The sequence below is a fragment of the Pelodiscus sinensis genome, chromosome 16 (genome assembly GCF_049634645.1).
Source record: "Pelodiscus sinensis isolate JC-2024 chromosome 16, ASM4963464v1, whole genome shotgun sequence".
Lineage (NCBI taxonomy): Eukaryota > Metazoa > Chordata > Testudines > Trionychidae > Pelodiscus > Pelodiscus sinensis.
In genome coordinates, this window is record NC_134726.1 from 4,368,297 (window position 1) to 4,386,908 (window position 18,612).

The following is an 18,612-nucleotide window of genomic DNA, read 5'->3' on the forward strand; positions in this document are numbered from 1 at the left end:
CAACCCCCTCACACACACACCCTGCCAGGCGCCCATCCCTGCCACCCCGATACACCCTGCCAGGCGCCCAACCCCCTCACACACACACCCTGCCAGGCGCCCATCCCTGCCACCCCGATACACCCTGCCAGGCGCCCAACCCCCTCACACACACACCCTGCCAGGCGCCCATCCCTGCCACCCCGATACACCCTGCCAGGCGCCCAACCCCCTCACACACACACCCTGCCAGGCACCCATCCCTGCCACCCCGATACACCCTGCCAGGCGCCCAACCCCCTCACACACACACCCTGCCAGGCGCCCATCCCACTTCCACCCCAATACACCCTGTCAGGCGCCCAACCCCCTCACACACACACCCTGCCAAGCGCCCATCCCTGCTACCCCGATACACCCTGCCAGGTGCCCAACCCTCTCACACACACACCCTGCCAGGCACCCATCCCTGTCACATCCCCATGCACCCCTGCTGGATGGTCATTCCTCTGGCGCACACATACCCTCTGTTGGTTCCGGAGTAGCACCGGTCCCTGTCACCCACAGCCCCCTGCCCGGCGCCCATCCCTGCCGCCTGCATCCTCCCTGCCGGGTGTCCTGTCAGACGCTCCCAGTCCTTGGCCCTGCCATCGCTACTAGGGAACGCCGGCAGTGCCTGGGCCACACTGGCGCTGTATTGGGACAAGGGCCCTGTCTCGGGGCGGGCCGGCAGCCAGCAAGGCTGTGGTAGGGGCCATGCGCCCAGGTTGTGCGCAGCGCTGCCTCTCAGCGGGCAGGGCAGGGCTCCTGCTCCCAGCCCAGAGCTCAGGCAGGTTCCCTGGGAGGCAGCTGGGCAAGGACATTGCAAGCTGCTGCCCACCCTCCACTGGTCCTTTGGTGGGACCGAGTCCTGGTGCAGGAGGCCACTGAGGGTGAGCGTGGTAGGAGCTGTGTCCGGGGGGGGGGGGGGTTGCACAGCGGGATCTGTGCCCGGAGGAGGGAGCCGGGGGACCTGTGCCCAAGGGAGGGTGCCGGGGGAGCTGCTCCCAGCCCCGGGGCCCAGTGCCAGGGGGGCTGCTCCCAGCCCCGGGGCCCAGTGCCGGGGGAGCTGCTCCCAGCCCCGGGGCCCAGTGCCAGGGGGGCTGCTCCCAGCCCCGGGGCCCAGTGCCAGGGGGGCTGCTCCCAGCCCCGGGGCCCAGTGCCGGGGGAGCTGCTCCCAGCCCCGGGGCCCAGTGCCGGGGGAGCTGCTCCCAGCCCCGGGGCCCAGTGCCGGGGGGGCTGCTCCCAGCCCCGGGGCCCAGTGCCGGGGGAGCTGCTCCCAGCCCCGGGGCCCAGTGCCGGGGGAGCTGCTCCCAGCCCCGGGGCCCAGTGCCGGGGGGGCTGCTCCCAGCCCCGGGGCCCAGTGCCGGGGGAGCTGCTCTCAGCCCCGGGGCCCAGTGCCGGGGGGGCTGCTCTCAGCCCCGGGGCCCAGTGCCGGGGGGGCTGCTCTCAGCTCCGGGGCCCAGTGCCGGGGGGGCTGCTCCCAGCCCCGGGGCCCAGTGCCGGGGGGGCTGCTCCCAGCCCCGGGGCCCAGTGCCGGGGGGGCTGCTCTCAGCCCCGGGGCCCAGTGCCGGGGGGGCTGCTCCCAGCCCCGGGGCCCAGTGCCGGGAGGGCTGCTCCCAGCCCCGGGGCCCAGTGCCGGGAGGGCTGCTCCCAGCCCCGGGGCCCAGTGCCGGGGGGGCTGCTCTCAGCTCCGGGGCCCAGTGCCAGGGGGGCTGGCCTTTGCCAATCAGTCCCTGTGAAGGCCTGAGAACAGGGGCTGGAAAACAGCTCAAGCTGCCACCTGCTCCTTCCTAGCTGGGCACCTTATCTGGGGCTGACCAGCCAGTAACAAAGGGACACGAGCGCCACGGGCCAGGCGCCACCCGCTCCTCCAGGCCCTTATCTGCCCCCCTGCCCCAGGAACGCCTGCTCCTGCTGGCGGCCGGCACGCTGCTCGTCTGCTCCCCACGCCATCCCCATGGGCTGCCCCACGTCCCGGCTCCTCCTGGCCCTGCTGCTGGCGCTGGCCTGGCTGGCGCCAGCCGGGGCCCAAGGCGAGGGGGCCCCGGAGGAGGAGGAGGGGGTGGTGGAGGAGGAAGAGGTGGCCGAGGACTCTGACGAGCTCCGGGAGGAGGACGACGTCTTGGTGCTGCAGCGGCACAACTTTGCACGAGCCCTGCGCGAGCACCGCCTGCTGCTGGTGGAGTTCTGTGAGTGCCAGGGGCCGCGGGCGGGGGCAGGCCTGGCGCTTGCTGAGGGCACGGCCGCCGGGGCTGGGCCCCACCAGCCGCCACGGGGCAGCGGCCCAGCCAGCGGCAGCTGCTCTGTGCCTGGCTGCCCTTCAGGGCGGGGCGCAGGCGGCGGGTTCCCACGGGCGGGGTGCCCCGGTTACACATTGACTGGGGGGGGCTCAGCTCTGTGGGCCTGGCGGCTCACGGGCCTTGCCTCAGGGCCAGAGTCTGTGACGTGCCCCGGGGGGGGGGCTCCTGGCCAGTCGGGGTCCCTGGGTGGGGAGGGGCCCAGGCTGGGGCTGGTACAGGGCATCTCGGGAGGTGCAGTGAATGGGCCCTGTGACCTGGGGGCCGTGCGGGGGAGGGGGGCGCATGGCACCAGGCTGCGTCTCCCCATGGAATGGGCTGAAGCCCCCTGGGGAGAGGCTCCTCCCTCAGGCCGGGGCACCCCACCCGGGGGAACCCCCCACCCGGGGGAACCCGCCACCCGCGCCCCTCCCTGAAGGGCAGCCGGGCACGGAGCAGTGTCAGCTCATTCGGGGGGGGGGTGGCCTCTCCCAGGGCCTGGTCCAGGCCGGGGTCTCACCCGCTCCTGTCTGGCAGACGCCCCCTGGTGCGGGCACTGCCAGGCCCTGGCCCCCGAGTTCTCGCGGGCCGCCGGCATCCTGAAGAGCGAGTCGGGGGGCCTGCGGCTGGCCAAGGTGGACGCGACGGAGGAGCCGGAGCTGAGCGCCGAGTTCGGGGTCACGGGGTACCCGGCCCTGAAGCTCTTCCGCGACGGGAATCGCACGCACCCCGTGGAGTTCACAGGTAGCGCCTGGCACTGCCAGGGGGGAGGGGACACAGCCAGTGCCTGGAAGGTTTGTGGGCGCGGGGGCTCTGGGTCAGGGTGTGGGGGCAGTTGAATGGACCAGGGTGCAGGAGGGGCCATGAGTCAGGCTGTGAGAGGGGAGGGGCAGGGGAGGGATGTGGGGACAGAGCTTGGTGCCCAGGGCAGGGGCTGTGGATGTGGGGCAGGGGAAGGGCTGGGGCACAGGGGAGGGCCTGTTGGCAGAGGAAGGGAAGGAGCGTTGGGGAGCCATGAGCAGGGGTGTGGGGGAGGGGCTGTGGGCAGCGGTTCGGGTAACGGGAGGGCCTAGAGAAGGGGCCGTGGGCAGGAGCACGGGGAAAAGTCCATGATCAGGGGTGCACGGGAAGGGGGCCTGGGTGGGGCAGGTGAGAAGGGCGTAGGTTAGGGAGCTGTGGGCTGGGGCGCAGGGGAGGGGCCCTGGGGAGGGGCGCGGGGGTGGGAGCTGTGGGCTGGGGAGCAGGGGAGGGGCCCTGGGGAGGGGCGCGGGGGTGGGAGCTGTGGGCTGGGGAGCAGGGGAGGGACCCTGGGGAGGGGCGCGGGGGTGGGAGCTGTGGGCTGGGGAGCAGGGGAGGGGCCCTGGGGAGGGGCGCGGGGGTGGGAGCTGTGGGCTGGGGCCCAGGGGAGGGACCCTGGGGAGGGGCACGGGGGTGGGAGCTGTGGGCTGGGGAGCAGGGGAGGGGCCCTGGGGAGGGGCGCGGGGGTGGGAGCTGTGGGCTGGGGCCCAGGGGAGGGACCCTGGGGAGGGGCACGGGGGTGGGAGCTGTGGGGTGGGACGCAGGGGAGGGATGCGGGGGAGGGGCGCGGGGGTGGGAACTGTGGGCTGGGGCCCAGGGGAGGGACCCTGGGGAGGGGCGTGGGGGTGGGAGCTGTGGGCTGGGGCCCAGGGGAGGGACCCTGGGGAGGGGCGCGGGGGTGGGAGCTGTGGGCTGGGGCCCAGGGGAGGGACCCTGGGGAGGGGCGCGGGGGTGGGAGCTGGGGCGCAGGGGAGGGGCCCTGGGGAGGGGCGCGGGGGTGGGAGCTGTGGGCTGGGGCCCAGGGGAGGGGCGCGGGTGTGGGAGCTGTGGGCTGGGGCGCAGGGGAGGGACCCTGGGGAGGGGCGCGGGGGTGGGAGCTGTGGGCTGGGGCCCAGGGGAGGGGCGCGGGGGTGGGAGCTGTGGGCTGGGGCCCAGAGGAGGGACCCTGGGGAGGGGCGCGGGGGTGGGAGCTGTGGGCTGGGGCCCAGGGGAGGGACCCTGGGGAGGGGCGTGGGGGTGGGAGCTGTGGGGTGGGGCGCAGGGGAGGGATGCGGGGGAGGGGCGCGGGGGTGGGAGCTGGGGCGCAGGGGAGGGGCCCTGGGGAGGGGCGCGGGGGTGGGAGCTGTGGGCTGGGGCCCAGGGGAGGGGCGCGGGGGTGGGAGCTGTGGGCTGGGGCCCAGGGGAGGGACCCTGGAGAGGGGCGCGGGGGTGGGAGCTGTGGGCTGGGGCCCAGGGGAGGGACCCTGGGGAGGGGCGCGGGGGTGGGAGCTGTGGGCTGGGGCACAGGGGAGGGATGCGGGGGAGGGGCGCGGGGGTGGGAGCTGTGGGCTGGGGCCCTGGGGAGGGGCGCGGGGGTGGGAGCTGTGGGCTGGGGCCCAGGGGAGGGGCGCGGGGGTGGGAGCTGTGGGCTGGGGCCCAGGGGAGGGGTCCTGGGGAGGGGCGCGGGGGTGGGAGCCGTGGGCAGGGGCGCGGGGGAGGGGCCCTGGGGAGGGGCGCGGGGGTGGGAGCCGTGGGCTGGGACCCAGGGGAGGGGCGCGGGGGTGGGAGCTGTGGGCTGGGGCCCTGGGGAGGGGCGCGGGGGTGGGAGCTGTGGGCTGGGGCCCAGGGGAGGGGCGCGGGGGTGGGAGCTGTGGGCTGGGGCCCTGGGGAGGGGCGCGGGGGTGGGAGCTGTGGGCTGGGGCCCAGGGGAGGGGCGCGGGGGTGGGAGCTGTGGGCTGGGGCCCTGGGGAGGGGCGCGGGGGTGGGAGCTGTGGGCTGGGGCCCTGGGGAGGGGCGCGGGGGTGGGAGCTGTGGGCTGGGGCCCTGGGGAGGGGCGCGGGGGTGGGAGCTGTGGGCTGGGGCCCTGGGGAGGGGCGCGGGGGTGGGAGCTGTGGGCTGGGGCCCTGGGGAGGGGCGCGGGGGTGGGAGCTGTGGGCTGGGGCCCAGGGGAGGGACCCTGGGGAGGGGCGCGGGGGTGGGAGCTGTGGGCTGGGGCCCTGGGGAGGGGCGCGGGGGTGGGAGCTGTGGGCTGGGGCCCTGGGGAGGGGCGCGGGGGTGGGAGCTGTGGGCTGGGGCCCTGGGGAGGGGCGCGGGGGTGGGAGCTGTGGGCTGGGGCCCAGGGGAGGGACCCTGGGGAGGGGCGCGGGGGTGGGAGCTGTGGGCTGGGGCCCAGGGGAGGGGCGCGGGGGTGGGAGCTGTGGGCTGGGGCCCTGGGGAGGGGCGCGGGGGGTGGGAGCTGTGGGCTGGGGCCCTGGGGAGGGACCCTGGGGAGGGGCGCGGGGGTGGGAGCTGTGGGCTGGGGCCCAGGGGAGGGGCGCGGGGGTTGGAGCTGTGGACTGGGGCCCTGGGGAGGGGCGCGGGGGTGGGAGCTGTGGGCTGGGGCCCTGGGGAGGGGCGCGGGGGTGGGAGCTGTGGACTGGGGCCCTGGGGAGGGGCGCGGGGGTGGGAGCTGTGGGCTGGGGCCCTGGGGAGGGGCGCGGGGGTGGGAGCTGTGGGCTGGGGCCCTGGGGAGGGGCGCGGGGGTGGGAGCCGTGGGCTGGGACCCAGGGGAGGGGTCGTGGGGAGGGGCGCGGGGGTGGGAGCCGTGGGCAGGGGCGCGGGGGAGGGGCCCAGGGGAGGGGCGCGGGGGTGGGAGCTGTGGGCTGGGGCCCAGGGGAGGGACCCTGGGGAGGGGCGCGGGGGTGGGAGCTGTGGGCTGGGGCCCAGGGGAGGGGCGCGGGGGTGGGAGCTGTGGGCTGGGGCCCTGGGGAGGGGCGCGGGGGTGGGAGCTGTGGGCTGGGGCCCAGGGGAGGGGCGCGGGGGTGGGAGCTGTGGGCTGGGGCCCAGGGGAGGGGCGCGGGGGTGGGAGCTGTGGGCTGGGGCCCTGGGGAGGGGCGCGGGGGTGGGAGCTGTGGGCTGGGGCCCAGGGGAGGGGCGCGGGGGTGGGAGCTGTGGGTTGGGGCCCTGGGGAGGGGCGCGGGGGTGGGAGCTGTGGGCTGGGGCCCAGGGGAGGGGCGCGGGGGTGGGAGCTGTGGGCTGGGGCCCTGGGGAGGGGCGCGGGGGTGGGTGCTGTGGGCTGGGGCCCTGGGGAGGGGCGCGGGGGTGGGAGCTGTGGGCTGGGGCCCTGGGGAGGGGCGCGGGGGTGGGAGCTGTGGGCTGGGGCCCTGGGGAGGTGCGCGGGGGTGGGAGCTGTGGGCTGGGGCCCTGGGGAGGGGCGCGGGGGTGGGAGCTGTGGGCTGGGGCCCTGGGGAGGGGCGCGGGGGTGGGAGCTGTGGGCTGGGGCCCTGGGGAGGGGTGCGGGGGTGGGAGCTGTGGGCTGGGGCCGTGGGGAGGGGCGCGGGGGTGGGAGCTGTGGGCTGGGGCCCTGGGGAGGGGCGCGGGGGTGGGAGCTGTGGGCTGGGGCCCTGGGGAGGGGTGCGGGGGTGGGAGCTGTGGGCTGGGGCCGTGGGGAGGGGCGCGGGGGTGGGAGCTGTGGGCTGGGGCCCTGGGGAGGGGCGCGGGGGTGGGAGCTGTGGGCTGGGGCCCTGGGGAGGGGCGCGGGGGTGGGAGCTGTGGGCTGGGGCCCTGGGGAGGGGCGCGGGGGTGGGAGCTGTGGGCTGGGGCCCAGGGGAGGGGCGCGGGGTAGGGCCGTGGGCAGGGCAGTGGCGCGGGCGACGGGCGGGTGACGCGGCGGGGCTGTGCGCAGGGCAGCGGGACGCGGAGGGCATCGTGCGCTGGATGCGGCGGAAGGCCGGCCCGAGCGCGGAGCTGCTGCAGGACGAGGCCAGCGCCCAGGCGTTCGTCGCCTCCCAGGACGTGGTCGTGGTGGGGCTCTTCAAGGTGCGGGGCCGGCGTGGAGGGAGGGGCCTGGCGGGACTCGTGCCGGGGCAGCCCGGGCCCATCATGCCCCGGCACTGGGTGGGCCAGCAGAGCGGCCGGGTGTCTGCGTGGGGCTTTCCCACTGACCTGGCCACAGTCCAGCGCCAGCTCTGGGTTCATGCCGTGGGAGGGCTCTCCAGAGACCCCCAGCGCCTCCTTCCCTGGCACCCCCCATGCCCAGGCCCTGCCTGCGGGGAGCCCTGTGGGATCGACATGGGCAGTGTTGGTGGCTGTAGCCCCATGTTAACTGCAGGGAGCTGTCGCCATGGGGCTGCCTGGTAGCGGGTCCGGGCAGGCAGTGCAGCGCCCGAGCCCCCACAGCTCAGGGCCTGGGGGTTGCTCACAGAACCTGCGGAGCCAGGCGGCACAGGGCTTCTACGAAGTCGCCAGCGATATCGTGGACGTGCCCTTCGGGATCTCCAACAGCACGGCGCTCTTCCAGACGTACCGCGTCGCCTCCGACACCGTCTGCCTCTTCAAGAAGGTGAGGGGGGGAGGCACCCGGCCCTGGCCCTACCCTGGCTACAAGGGGGGGAGGCACCCGGCCCTGGCCCTACCCTGGCTACAGCCACTCGGAGCTGGGCACGAGCACGCGCCAAGGCGGGCACACTGGGCTGGGAATCCTAGAAGATGAGAGTTGGGCGGGACCCCAGGAGGCATCGAGTCCAGCCCCCTGCCCAAAGCAGGACCAACCCAGCTCAATCATCCCAGCCAGCGCTTGGTCAAGCCAGGGCTTAAAAACCTCTAGGGATGGAGATTCCACCCCCCTCCCTAGGGAACCCAGCCCAGCGCTTCCCCACCCTCCTAGGGAAAGAGTTTTTCCCAATATCCAACCTAGACCTCCCCATCTGTAACTTGAGACCATTGCTCCTTGTTCTGCCATCGCTCATTACTGAGAACAGCCTCTCTCCAGCCTCTTTGGAACTCCCTTCAGAAAGTTGAAGGCTGCTGTGAAATCCCCCCTCACTCTTCCTGTCTGCAGACTAAACAAGCCCAAATCCCTCAGCCTCTCCTCATAGGTCATGAGCTCCAGCCCCCTTATCATTTTGGTCGCCCTCCACTGACCCTCTCCAATGCTTCCGCATCCTTTCTATAGTGTGGGGCCCAGAACTGGACACAATACTCCAGGGCTGTGTCTAGACTGGCAAATTTTTCTGGAAAATCAGTCGCTTTTCCGGAAAAACTTGCCAGCTGTCTACACTGGCCGCTTGAATTTCCGCAAAAGCACTGATGATCTCATGTAAGATTGTCAGTGCTTTTGCGGAAATACTATGCTGCTCCCGTTCGGGCAAAAGTCTTTTTCCGAAAGCCTTTTGCGCAAAAGGGCCAGTGTAGACAGCACAGGACTGTTTTCCGCAAAAAAGCCCTGATCGCGAAAATGGCGATCGGGGCTTTTTTGCAGAAAAGTGAGTCTAGATTGGCACAGATGCTTTTCCACAAAAAGTGCTTTTGTGGAAAAGCATCCTGCCAATCTAGACGCGCTTTTCCAAAAATGCCTTTAACAGAAACCTTTTCTCTGGATCTGCTGGCAATGCTCCTCCTAATGCGCCCTACTATGCCATTAGCCGTCTCGGCTACAAGGACGCCCTGTTGACTCATATCCAGCTTCCTATCCCGTCATCCCCAGGTCCTTTTCTGCAGACCTGCTGCTTAGCCACTCGGTCCCCAGTAACAATGCTTGAGTCGTCCATCCCAGGTGCAGGACGCTGCACTTGTCCTTGTTGAACCTCCTCAGATTTCTTTTGGCCCGATCTGCCACGGTCACGCCGGGCCCTATCCCTGCCCCCCAGCTTAGTGTCATCCATGAACTGGCTGAGGGTGCGAGCCAGCCCCGCCCCCGGGTCATTCATGGAGCTGTTGAGCAAACCTGGCCCCAGGACTGACCCCGGGGGTACTTCACGTCATACCAGCTGCCCCTGAGCCAGCGAGTTGCTGCGCACTGCCCATTGCGCCTGATTAGCTAGGCAGCTTGTAGGCCATTCAGGGATGCTGGCAGTTTCACCAGGCCCCTGGGCAAGGTTGGGGGTGGGGGGAGCAGCTTTGTGCTCCCTGAAGGGGACAGGCCCTCAGACAGGAGGGGCAGGGCGGGGGGCAGCCATCGCTCAGTGCTGCCCGGACCATGGTGTGCCTCCCCGCCAGCCCTCAGTGCTGCCAGGAGTGTGCCGCCAGCACTGGGGGTGAGTTAAAGGGCTCCGGGGGCCAATGCCAGATGCCCCAGAGGGAGGGCTCACACCAGGGAATCCTCCCATGATCCCTTCCCTGTCATCCATTTCCAGACAGAGGCCAGGGACACCATTCCTATCCAGCTAACAGCCATTGATGGACCTAACCTCCATGAATCTAGCTAGCTCTTTTCTGAACCCTGTTCAAGTCCTGGCCTTCACCACATCCTCTGGCAAGGAGTTCCACAGGTCGACTGTGCGCTGAGTGAAGCAAAACTTCCTTTGATTTGTTCCTTTAAACCTGCTGCCTAGTAAAAACCTGCTACTTGTCCTGGGTGAATCCATGGTGACTGTTCCTGATCACCACCCTCTCCTGCAAGTGTTTCCAAATGGATTCCTGGAGGCTCTGCCCCGTGCTTTTTCCAGGGTCGGGGAGGCTGACTGGTGTAGTTCCCCGGATGCGCCTTCTCTTTTTCAAAGATGGGCACGACACTTGCCTGTCTCCAATCAACCGCGCTCCGCCAAGCCCTTGGTGCTCCAGCCAGCCCCCCGATCACCAGGGGGGTTTCAAAGCTAATGGCCAATGGGGCTGCAGTCACATCAGCCAGCTCCCTCAGCACCCTCGGCCTTGCGCCTGTCCAGCTTTGTTAGAGGCCTTAACCTGTTCTTGCCGCACGGAGGGCTGCCCACCGCCCCATTGTGTGCTGCCCAGGGCGGCTGTCTGGGAGCAGACCATGGCTGTGAAGCCCGTGGCAGAAAGCACCGAGTACGTCAGCTTTTTCCATAGCACCGGGCACTAGGCTGCCTTCCCCACTGTCCCTGACCAGCTTCTTGTCACCAACAGCCTTGCAGAGCCCCTTGTGGGTGTGGATCACGGTCCCACGCGGTCACCCTTAGCCCACCGACAGAGAGAGAGAAGAGCGAGGGAGCTCTACAGCCTAAACCAGGGCCCAGCTGCTTGCATTGCTCACGCCGTACTGGTGGTGGCAATTACCCTCGCAGCTGGGGTTGCCAGGTGGCTGGTATTGAACCAGCCAGTTTGGGATTTTCACCTCCTGTCTGGTCAAAAACTCAGAAAATGCCAGACACCTAAAATGTCCCGTACTTTTTTCCCAGCCAGGAGGGGAAAACCCCAGGCTGTCCGGCTCAATACGGAGGCAGCCGGGCAACCCCAGTGCTTACCGGGTCCAGCCCCGTGCAGGGAGGCCAGAAAGCCTCACCCCAGGTTTTTAACCAGGCTACACTGCTTTGTTTACAACTCTCAGCTCCTTTCCCCCCCCGCAACTATCTGTCAACCCAGCAGCTCCGGTTGTGCTTTGGCTTTCCTGCTGGCACCCTGTGTGCTCCAGCCACAGTTTTTCTCGCTGCCCACGGCAGCTGGCCACAGTCCCATCCCTTTAAGCTTCCTTGTCAGGCTGCGGCTCCCTGGTGACACCTCACGTAAGCCAAGCCAGGTGCTGCCATCCCTCTCTCCTAGCGCTGGAAGGGACCTTGCGAGATCATGGAGTCCAGGCCCCCGCCCTCACAGCAGCATCAAGCACCATCCTGACAGATTTGCCCCAAATGGGCCCCTGAAAGATTGAACTCACAACCCTGGGTTTAGCAGGCCAATGCTCAAACGCTCCCTCCCCCGTGTGTGTGACTCTTTCTGTATGTTGTGACGGCTTGTGTCTGCCCTCAACAAGGCATCTCTAAAACGCGGCCAGCTCTCCTGGCCTCCTGCCCCCTCAGTCGCTCCCAGGGGTGCCCCCCGAAGCGTCGCCGTCTGCTTTTCCGAAGGCCAGGGGCCTGTGCTGCTGTGCAGGAAGGAGACGGGCAGGGTCAGGCTGAGGCATTGCCAGGCCCCCATGGGCTGCCGGCGCGTGCGGGGGGCGGTGGCCTGGGGCCCAGCCCAGCCCCCACCTTTGGCGCTACGCCCGCCGAGCACGGCCCTGCCTGGCTGTGTTGCAGTTTGACGAGCAGCGGGCGGATTTCCCACTGGACCCGGCGCTGGGCCTGAACAAGGAGGAGCTCGCCCGCTTCATCGTCCTGCACAGCCTGGAGCTGGTGACGGAGTTCACCAGTCAGGTGAGTCCCCTCCCCCCCCGAGCGCTGCGGGGCTGCCCCCCAACAGAGGGTTTACACTGCTGTCGGGGGGGCAGGGCTGGCCTGGGGCATGCCGCTCACCGCACAGTGGGGGGAGGGGAGCACAGCCGGGGGGGCGCTGGGCCTGGGATGGGGGGGACAAACTCCCACAAAATGTGCCCTGGGCCTCCCTTGCTGGCCCTTCCCGAGCCCCAGGGCTCTGCCTGGCAGCAGCAGGGGAGGGGGTGGGGGCCCTTCCCACAGCCCAGCAAACCCGCCTTCTCGCCCTAGACCTCGGGGAAGATATTCGGGGCTAAAATCCCCAACCACCTGCTGCTGTTTATTAACAAGACCCTGGAGCCCCACCGGGAGATCCTGGACAGCTTCCGGGCTGTCGCCGCGCCCTTCAGGGGCCAGGTAACCAGCCAGGCCCCCTGTCCCTGCACCTGGCCAGGCGGTGGGACGCCAGGGGGTGGCTGGCACGCACACCCTGGGGCTGGCCTGGCTGGGCGTGGGGCTGAGTCCCGTAAGCCTGGGAGCCTCATTCCAGCCCCGGGCTGGGAATGGGAGTGGCTGGCTTGGGGGGACCTACCCTTGGGCAGGGGAAGGGGGGGCCTGACTCACTTGGGGGGGGGCATGTCAGAGAAAGGGCAGGCTCAGATGCACACAGGCTCTGTGGGGCATCAAGGGAGCATGGGGGGGTTGCTGTCCCAATGCAGGCACTTGGGGGCGGGGAGGTAGTGGGGTGATGGCTCAGTCCCAGCACAGAATCTTGGGGGGGCAGCAAGGGCCCATGGGGTTGCTCTTGGTCCCAAAACAGGATTTTGGGGGGGGGGGGGAACGACAGCACGAGGGTGGGGTGGCTCTCAGGCCCAGCACAGAGTCTGGGGGGGCAGCAAGGGAGCATGCGGGGGGGGGCGGGGGAATCTCCGTCCCAGCACAGGCTCTTAGGGGGTGCAGCAAGGGGGCGTGGGGTGGCTCTCAGGCCCAGCATAGGCTCTGGGGGGCAGCAAAGGAGCATGTATGTGGGGGGGTCTCAGCACAGAATCTTGGGAGGGCAGCAAGGGGCTATGGGGTGGCTCTTGGGCCCAGCATAGGCTCTGGGGGGCAGCAAAGGAGCATGTATGTGGGGGGGTCTCAGCACAGGATCTTGGGGTGCAGCAAGGGGCTATGGGGGGGCTCTCAGGCTCAGCACAGGATCTTGGGGTGCAGCAAGGGGCTATGGGGGGGCTCTCAGGCTCAGCACAGGATCTTGGGGTGCAGCAAGGGGCTATGGGGGGTGGCTCTCAGGCCCAGCACAGGATCTTGGGGTGCAGCAAGGGGCTATGGGGGGCTCTCAGGCCCAGCACAGGATCTTGGGGTGCAGCAAGGGGCTATGGGGGGGCTCTCAGGCTCAGCACAGGATCTTGGGGTGCAGCAAGGGGCTATGGGGGGTGGCTCTCAGGCCCAGCACAGGATCTTGGGGTGCAGCAAGGGGCTATGGGGGGCTCTCAGGCCCAGCACAGGACCTTGGGGGGGCTCAGTCCCAGGCGGGAGCAGGGCCTGGTCGGGCCGCTCAGGGCGGCGGCTGCCCACGTCCATGCCGGCTCTAGGTGCTTTTCGTGCTCATCGACGTGAACGGAGAAGGCGCCCAGGTGCTGCCGTACTTCGGCCTCCAGAGCGACGCGGTCCCCACCATGCGCTTCATCAAGCTGGAGAGCAGCCAGAAGTTCCGCATGGCCCCCGAGGACTTCGCCCCTGAGGCCATGGGCGCCTTCGTGCGGGACGTGCTCGACGGCAAGGTCCAGGTGTGGCACGGGCGCCTCACGAGGGCACAGCCTGACGGGGGTGGGGGTGGGGGTGGGGAGAACTGCCCTGTGCAGGACTCTGTGGGGGGGGGGGGGGGCCTGCAGACCATGTGCTGGACTAAATGAGGGCCGACACACACACACACCTCAGGGGGGAGCAGCGCGTAGGTTGGGGGGGCGGGGTGATATGGGGCAGCCCCCAGCACCACAGAAAGTCCTTGCTGTCCAGCCAGCAGACCCCAGGGGACACCCTGACCCCAGCTGCAGGGCCAAGGGCCGAACCAGGTGTGCAAGGGGAGTTGTTCTTAGCCCCCACTTGTGCGATGCAGCTGGCTCCGGTGAGAGCCCGCCCTGCTCGCCGGCTGTGACCTAGCCAACCGCACGTACACACGGCCTCTCCCGCCCTCCGCAGCCCCACCTCATGAGCCAGGAGCTCCCCGAGGACTGGGATAAGCAGCCAGTGAAAGTCCTCGTGGGCAAGAACTTCGAGCGAGTGGCTTACGACGAGGCCAAGAACGTGTTTGTCAAGTTCTGTAAGTAGCCGCCAGGCCGGACGCCCCCACGGGCACCTGCCCCACACGCCGCCGCCAGCCTGTTCCGGCAAGACGCTGCCCCGCTGTGGGGCTGGTGGGCCTGGGCAATTCAGTCCAGCATCTCGGGGGGCAGGGGACGGTCCTGGTGCAGGGCCAGGGCAGGGCGTCGGGCTCGGGTGACCATCCTGTGTTGGGAGAGGGGATTCCCAGCGGCGCTGTCTCTGCCGCGGAGCTGTGGCTGAGCCTCAGCGCCTGCCACTCCGGCCCACCCCTTGGCCCTGGAGCAGAGGCACCTGGCCGGTGTTTGCAGCCTGTTCTGCCCTCCCCGGCCAAGCTCCTCCCTCAGGCTCTCCCGCTCCTGTGCTGGTCTTTCCCAAGCCCTCCCATCCCTGGGGAGCCGTGGCACCACACAGCAAGGAGAGCGGGGAGCTGTGGCCCCACACAGCCAGGAGAGCGGGGAGCCATGGCGCCACACAGCCAGGAGAGCGGGGAGCCGTGGCGCCACACAGCCAGGGGAGCGGGGCGCCGTGGCCCCACACCACGAGGGGAGCGGGGCGCCGTGGCCCCACACCACGAGGGGAGCGGGGCGCCGTGGCCCCACACCACAAGGGGAGCGCGGAGCCGTGGCCCCACACCACAAGGGGAGCGGGGCGCCGTGGCCCCACACCACGAGGGGAGCGGGGCGCCGTGGCCCCACACCACGAGGGGAGCGGGGCGCCGTGGCCCCACACAACGCGGGGAGCGGGGCGCCGTGGCCCCACACAACGCGGGGAGCGGGGCGCCGTGGCCCCACACCACGAGGGGAGCGGGGCGCCGTGGCCCCACACCACTAGGGGAGCGGGGCGCCGTGGCCCCACACCACAAGGGGAGCGCAGAGCCGTGGCCCCACACCACAAGGGGAGCGGGGCGCCGTGGCCCCACACCACAAGAGGAGCGGGGAGCCGTGGCCCCACACCACGAGGGGAGCGGGGCGCCGTGGCCCCACACCACAAGGGGAGCACGGAGCCGTGGCCCCACACCACGAGGGGAGCGGGGCGCCGTGGCCCCACACCACAAGGGGAGCGGGGCGCCGTGGCCCCACCCCACAAGGGTAGCGGGGCGCCGTGGCCCCACACCACGAGGGAATAACTGCAAGTGGCCAGAACACGCTCAGCCGTCTACAGCGTTGCGGTTCGTGGGCAAAGGCCCTCGCTGGCCCAGCCTGACTGTGCTGGGTGCCCCTGCCCTGGGCAGCTCCTCCAGTCTCCAGGCCCGTGTGCCCTGCCCCTGGCTCCCTGCCGAGCCGACACGCAGCCCCGCTGTCCCGGCAGATGCCCCCTGGTGCACACATTGCAAGGAGATGGCGCCTGTCTGGGAGGAGCTGGCTGAGAAGTACAAAGATCACGAGAACATCGTCATTGCCAAGCTGGACGCAACGGCCAACGAGATAGCGAATCTCACCATCCACGGCTACCCCACCCTGCACTATTTCCCGGCGGGGCCCGGCAGGAAGGTACAGCCAGCGCTGCCCAGATGGGCTGGGACGGAGACGGGCCTGCTGGGATGGGAACGGCCCACCGGGACCGGGGAGCACTGGGTGTGGGGGGGGAGAGGGGAGTCTCTCCTGGAGTTGGGTGGCAGCAGGGAGCCATTCTAGGCCCTCACCTGGACAATGACCCCAGCAGTGAGCTCAGGGAACACTCGCACTCGTGCAGCCGGCGGAACTCACTGCCACAAGATGCGATTGAAGCCAAGAGCGCTGTAGGATTCCAATGGGGGCTGGACGTTGCTCTGGGTAACGTCACTCTCCAGGGTTAGATCAAGACAGACAAAAACAACTGAGAGCTTTGGCAGCGCGTCAACTGCTCTGCTTCTGGGCGGGAGCCACTCGCTGAGGGGGGTCGGAAGGAGACTTTCCTGGGGCGGGCTATCCCAGAATTCCCTGCTGGGGCTTCTCCCACCGCGCTGCAGCGGCCAGTGCTGGCAATGTCAAAAGCGTATGGGGCTGGTCCAGGCCTAGCATGGGGGCTGGTGGGTGGAAGTCAGGCTACGGGGTCCTGGGGGTTGGCCGGCAGAGCGGGATTCCTGCAGCCCCAACGTCTCGTGTTCCTCCCCTGCCTGCCCCAGATGATTGAGTACAAGAGCACCAGAGACCTGGAGACCTTCTCCAAGTTCCTGGACAACGGCGGGACGCTGCCCGCGGAGGACACGGAGCCTGTGGTTAGTGGAGACCCCGGGGTCCAGCCTGCCGGCCCTCGAAGCTGGACGCCCCTAGCTCAGCCTGTTGCTTCAGCAAGGTCACAAGCCCCCCCCTCCCTCCCGCCTCCTGCTAGCCCTGTCCCACTGACCTGCAGCAGCCAGCTAGGTCCAGCCCCAGCAACTCTGCCACCCTGGAGAGACGGGGTCTTTGCGCCTCCCCTGCCCCATTGCCCCTCCCCCCTCTGGCGCACGCCCTGTCTCTCCTGCTCTTCTCCATGGGCCTTGGTCCTGTCCCCGATGCATGCCAGGCCTGCTGGGGGGTCCGTGGTTTCCATGGTAACCACCCAGGGTGCTGGGCCTCATAGGCAGGGGGAGGCTTTGCCTTCCCAAATCGCCAGCCTGGCCCCGCCCACACAACACCTACTGTAGGTGAACCGGGGGCACAAAGGCTGGGGCCATGCAGCCTCCTTCCTCCCCATGGTGCAGGGGGTGGGGCCTGGGCAGAAGGGGCGGGGCTGGGGAGTTTGCCTCCCCCAGCCCTCCCTTCCCCCAGCACCCATGTAACCCCCCCACCCCGTTTCCTAGGTTCCCGAGAGCCCGCAGGAGCCCAGCGACACAAACGGGAGCCGCCTGGCCGATGCCCCTGAGAGCAGAGAGGAATTGTGAGCTGCACCCTGCACCCCGCCGCCTGGCGGACAGCTGCCACCCACCTGGGGACCCTGAACTGAGCCCTCACGGGGCTGGCCTGGCCCCTCGGGCCGCAGCTGCTCTCCCAACGGGGGCACAGCCTGGCACCTCCTCCCTTTGCAGAGCGGCCCCCGCCCGGGCTGGGAACAGGGCCCAGGGGGCAGAGGGGAGCCGTGGCCCCCACCTGCTCCCAGACCCCCCCCCGCCCTGCAGCACCGAGGGCCCGGCTCCCTCCACAGCGCCCAAGGGCCGTGTCCCGAAGTGTGAGATCGGCATAAACACCCTGTGACCTGACAACCAGGAGTGGCTCCGTGTCTCCCTGGGGGTGCGGCGCTGGGGTCCCTGCGGCCAGGAGGGCGCCCCGGATGGGGCAGTGGAAAGGGGAGGCCTCAGGCAGCACCTTGCTCCAGGAGCTGGCTCCCAAGAGCCGAGCTCGGGTGCATGGGGGAGGGACGCGGCCCCACCGGCAGGACCAGGCAGAACCCCGCTCACAGAGACCCGCGTGGCTCTCCGGCTGCCGGCCCTGCAGCTCCCTCTCCCCACGCTGAGAGACGGGGGCTGCTGCCCCATTGGCCCCCAAGGCTCCACTCCCCCCTTCCACTCAGAACCCTCCGCCAGTACAGCCCCCCTACGGCAGCCCCTCTGCACCCCCAGGCCATCGGTCCGTCCTCTCAGCCTCCTCCTCGTAGGCTTCTTCATCCCCCCCGGCCTGGGGGTGCTCCCGGGAACCACCCCCCACTTCCCAGGCTGGCAGGGGAGCAGCTGCCGGGGGCTGGCAGCAATTCGTCCCGGTCTCGGGCTGGACCTCTCAGGCATCGATTCCGTTTGTCACGGTGGCCAGCGCGGCCTTTCTGCTGACGCCCCGTGTGGGCCCGAGCCGCTAGTCGCCCCCTTCCGCCCTGGCTCCGGAGCCCGTTGGGGGAAAGCTGCCCGGCTGGGTCGCAGGCCCTGGGCCCACGTGCTCCCTCCAAGGAGGCAGGCCCCACATTGCTTCCCAGCTCAGTGGCCTGAGCAGGGAGCAGGCCCAGCGGGAGGAGCTGAGCAGCCGGGGGGCTTGGCCTCAAGCTGGGGGGAGCCCAGGGAGCTGGAGAGGCAGGCAGATGTCGAGAGAGGGCTCAGGCCGCAGGGAGAGGGGTGGGGCAGGGAGGCCAGGAACCCCACAGCTATCAGCACAGCAGCCGTCCAGGAGCCAGCCCCACATGCTGCAGGAGGAGCCCCCGGCCCAGGCAGGCCACAAGAGCCCAGGGACAGTGCCCAGCAGCACCCCCGCGCACCCCAGGGAGATGCTGCGTGGAGGCAAAGGCTGACCCCATGGCGTAGCGCTTTGGGACAAGGCGGGGCGAGGCAGCTGGGCAGCAGGTGCAAAGATGCCAAGCAGCTGGTGTAGGCCCGAGGGGCAGCGGGAGGGGTGCAGCCCTCGGGGGCGCTCCGGGCCTGTGGGTCCAGCTCCCCACATCAGCCCGTCCTGCGCTGGCTGCCTGATGCAGACCACGGCCCGTGCAGCTCTGCCCTCCCTGTCGCACCCTTCCTTGCCAAGCCCTGGGCAGGTCCAGGCTCCCGGCACACAGACCAACGGTCTAACCCGGCCTCTGTCTTCCGACCCTGGCCACTGCCACGTGCTTCCAAGGGAATGGACAGAGCCAGGCTGTTATTGAGTGACCCAGAGCGACACCCCCAGCCTGGGGCGGGCTCCCAGACCACCCTGGCTACTAGCTGCCTATGGACCTGGCCTCCGTGAACGTACAAATTCTTTTCCGAGCTCAGTTGCACTTTGGGATCATCCTGCACCTGTTCAGTCTGAATGGGTCTTTCTGAACGCCCAGCGCCTGGTTCGGTGCGAACGCTTCCCTGCCGCTCCTGGAAATACCTCCCCCGCCGCGTCTTCAAACCAGACTGGCCTTTCTTGTGGGCCCATCACGCCGGCAGCTCACAGGCATCCCGCGACCCAGCAGGTCTTTCTCCCCCGTCACAGTCAACTGAGAGCAAACTGATTGCCAGGGTCGCCCCCAGAGCCACATAGAAAAATGGCATCCGCTATCCTCCTGCCATCTGCTCAGAGGCTGCTTTGAGC

The 18,612-nt window shown here is 69.8% G+C and overlaps 1 protein-coding gene across 1 annotated transcript; it reads left to right on the top strand.

Annotated features, from left to right (window-relative positions):
- Window positions 1–1,697: 1,697 nt before the first annotated feature.
- PDIA2 (protein disulfide isomerase family A member 2) lies at window positions 1,698–16,838 on the top strand. Its single transcript, XM_075899164.1, has 11 exons — window positions 1,698–2,210; window positions 2,835–3,041; window positions 6,958–7,091; window positions 7,477–7,614; window positions 11,243–11,359; window positions 11,648–11,773; window positions 12,949–13,143; window positions 13,556–13,676; window positions 14,987–15,168; window positions 15,783–15,875; window positions 16,440–16,838. Exons 1-11 carry the CDS (start codon window positions 1,979–1,981, stop codon window positions 16,518–16,520), a joined length of 1,626 nt encoding a protein of 541 aa, XP_075755279.1. The 5' UTR covers window positions 1,698–1,978; the 3' UTR covers window positions 16,521–16,838.
- The last annotated feature ends 1,774 nt before the right edge of the window (window positions 16,839–18,612 follow it).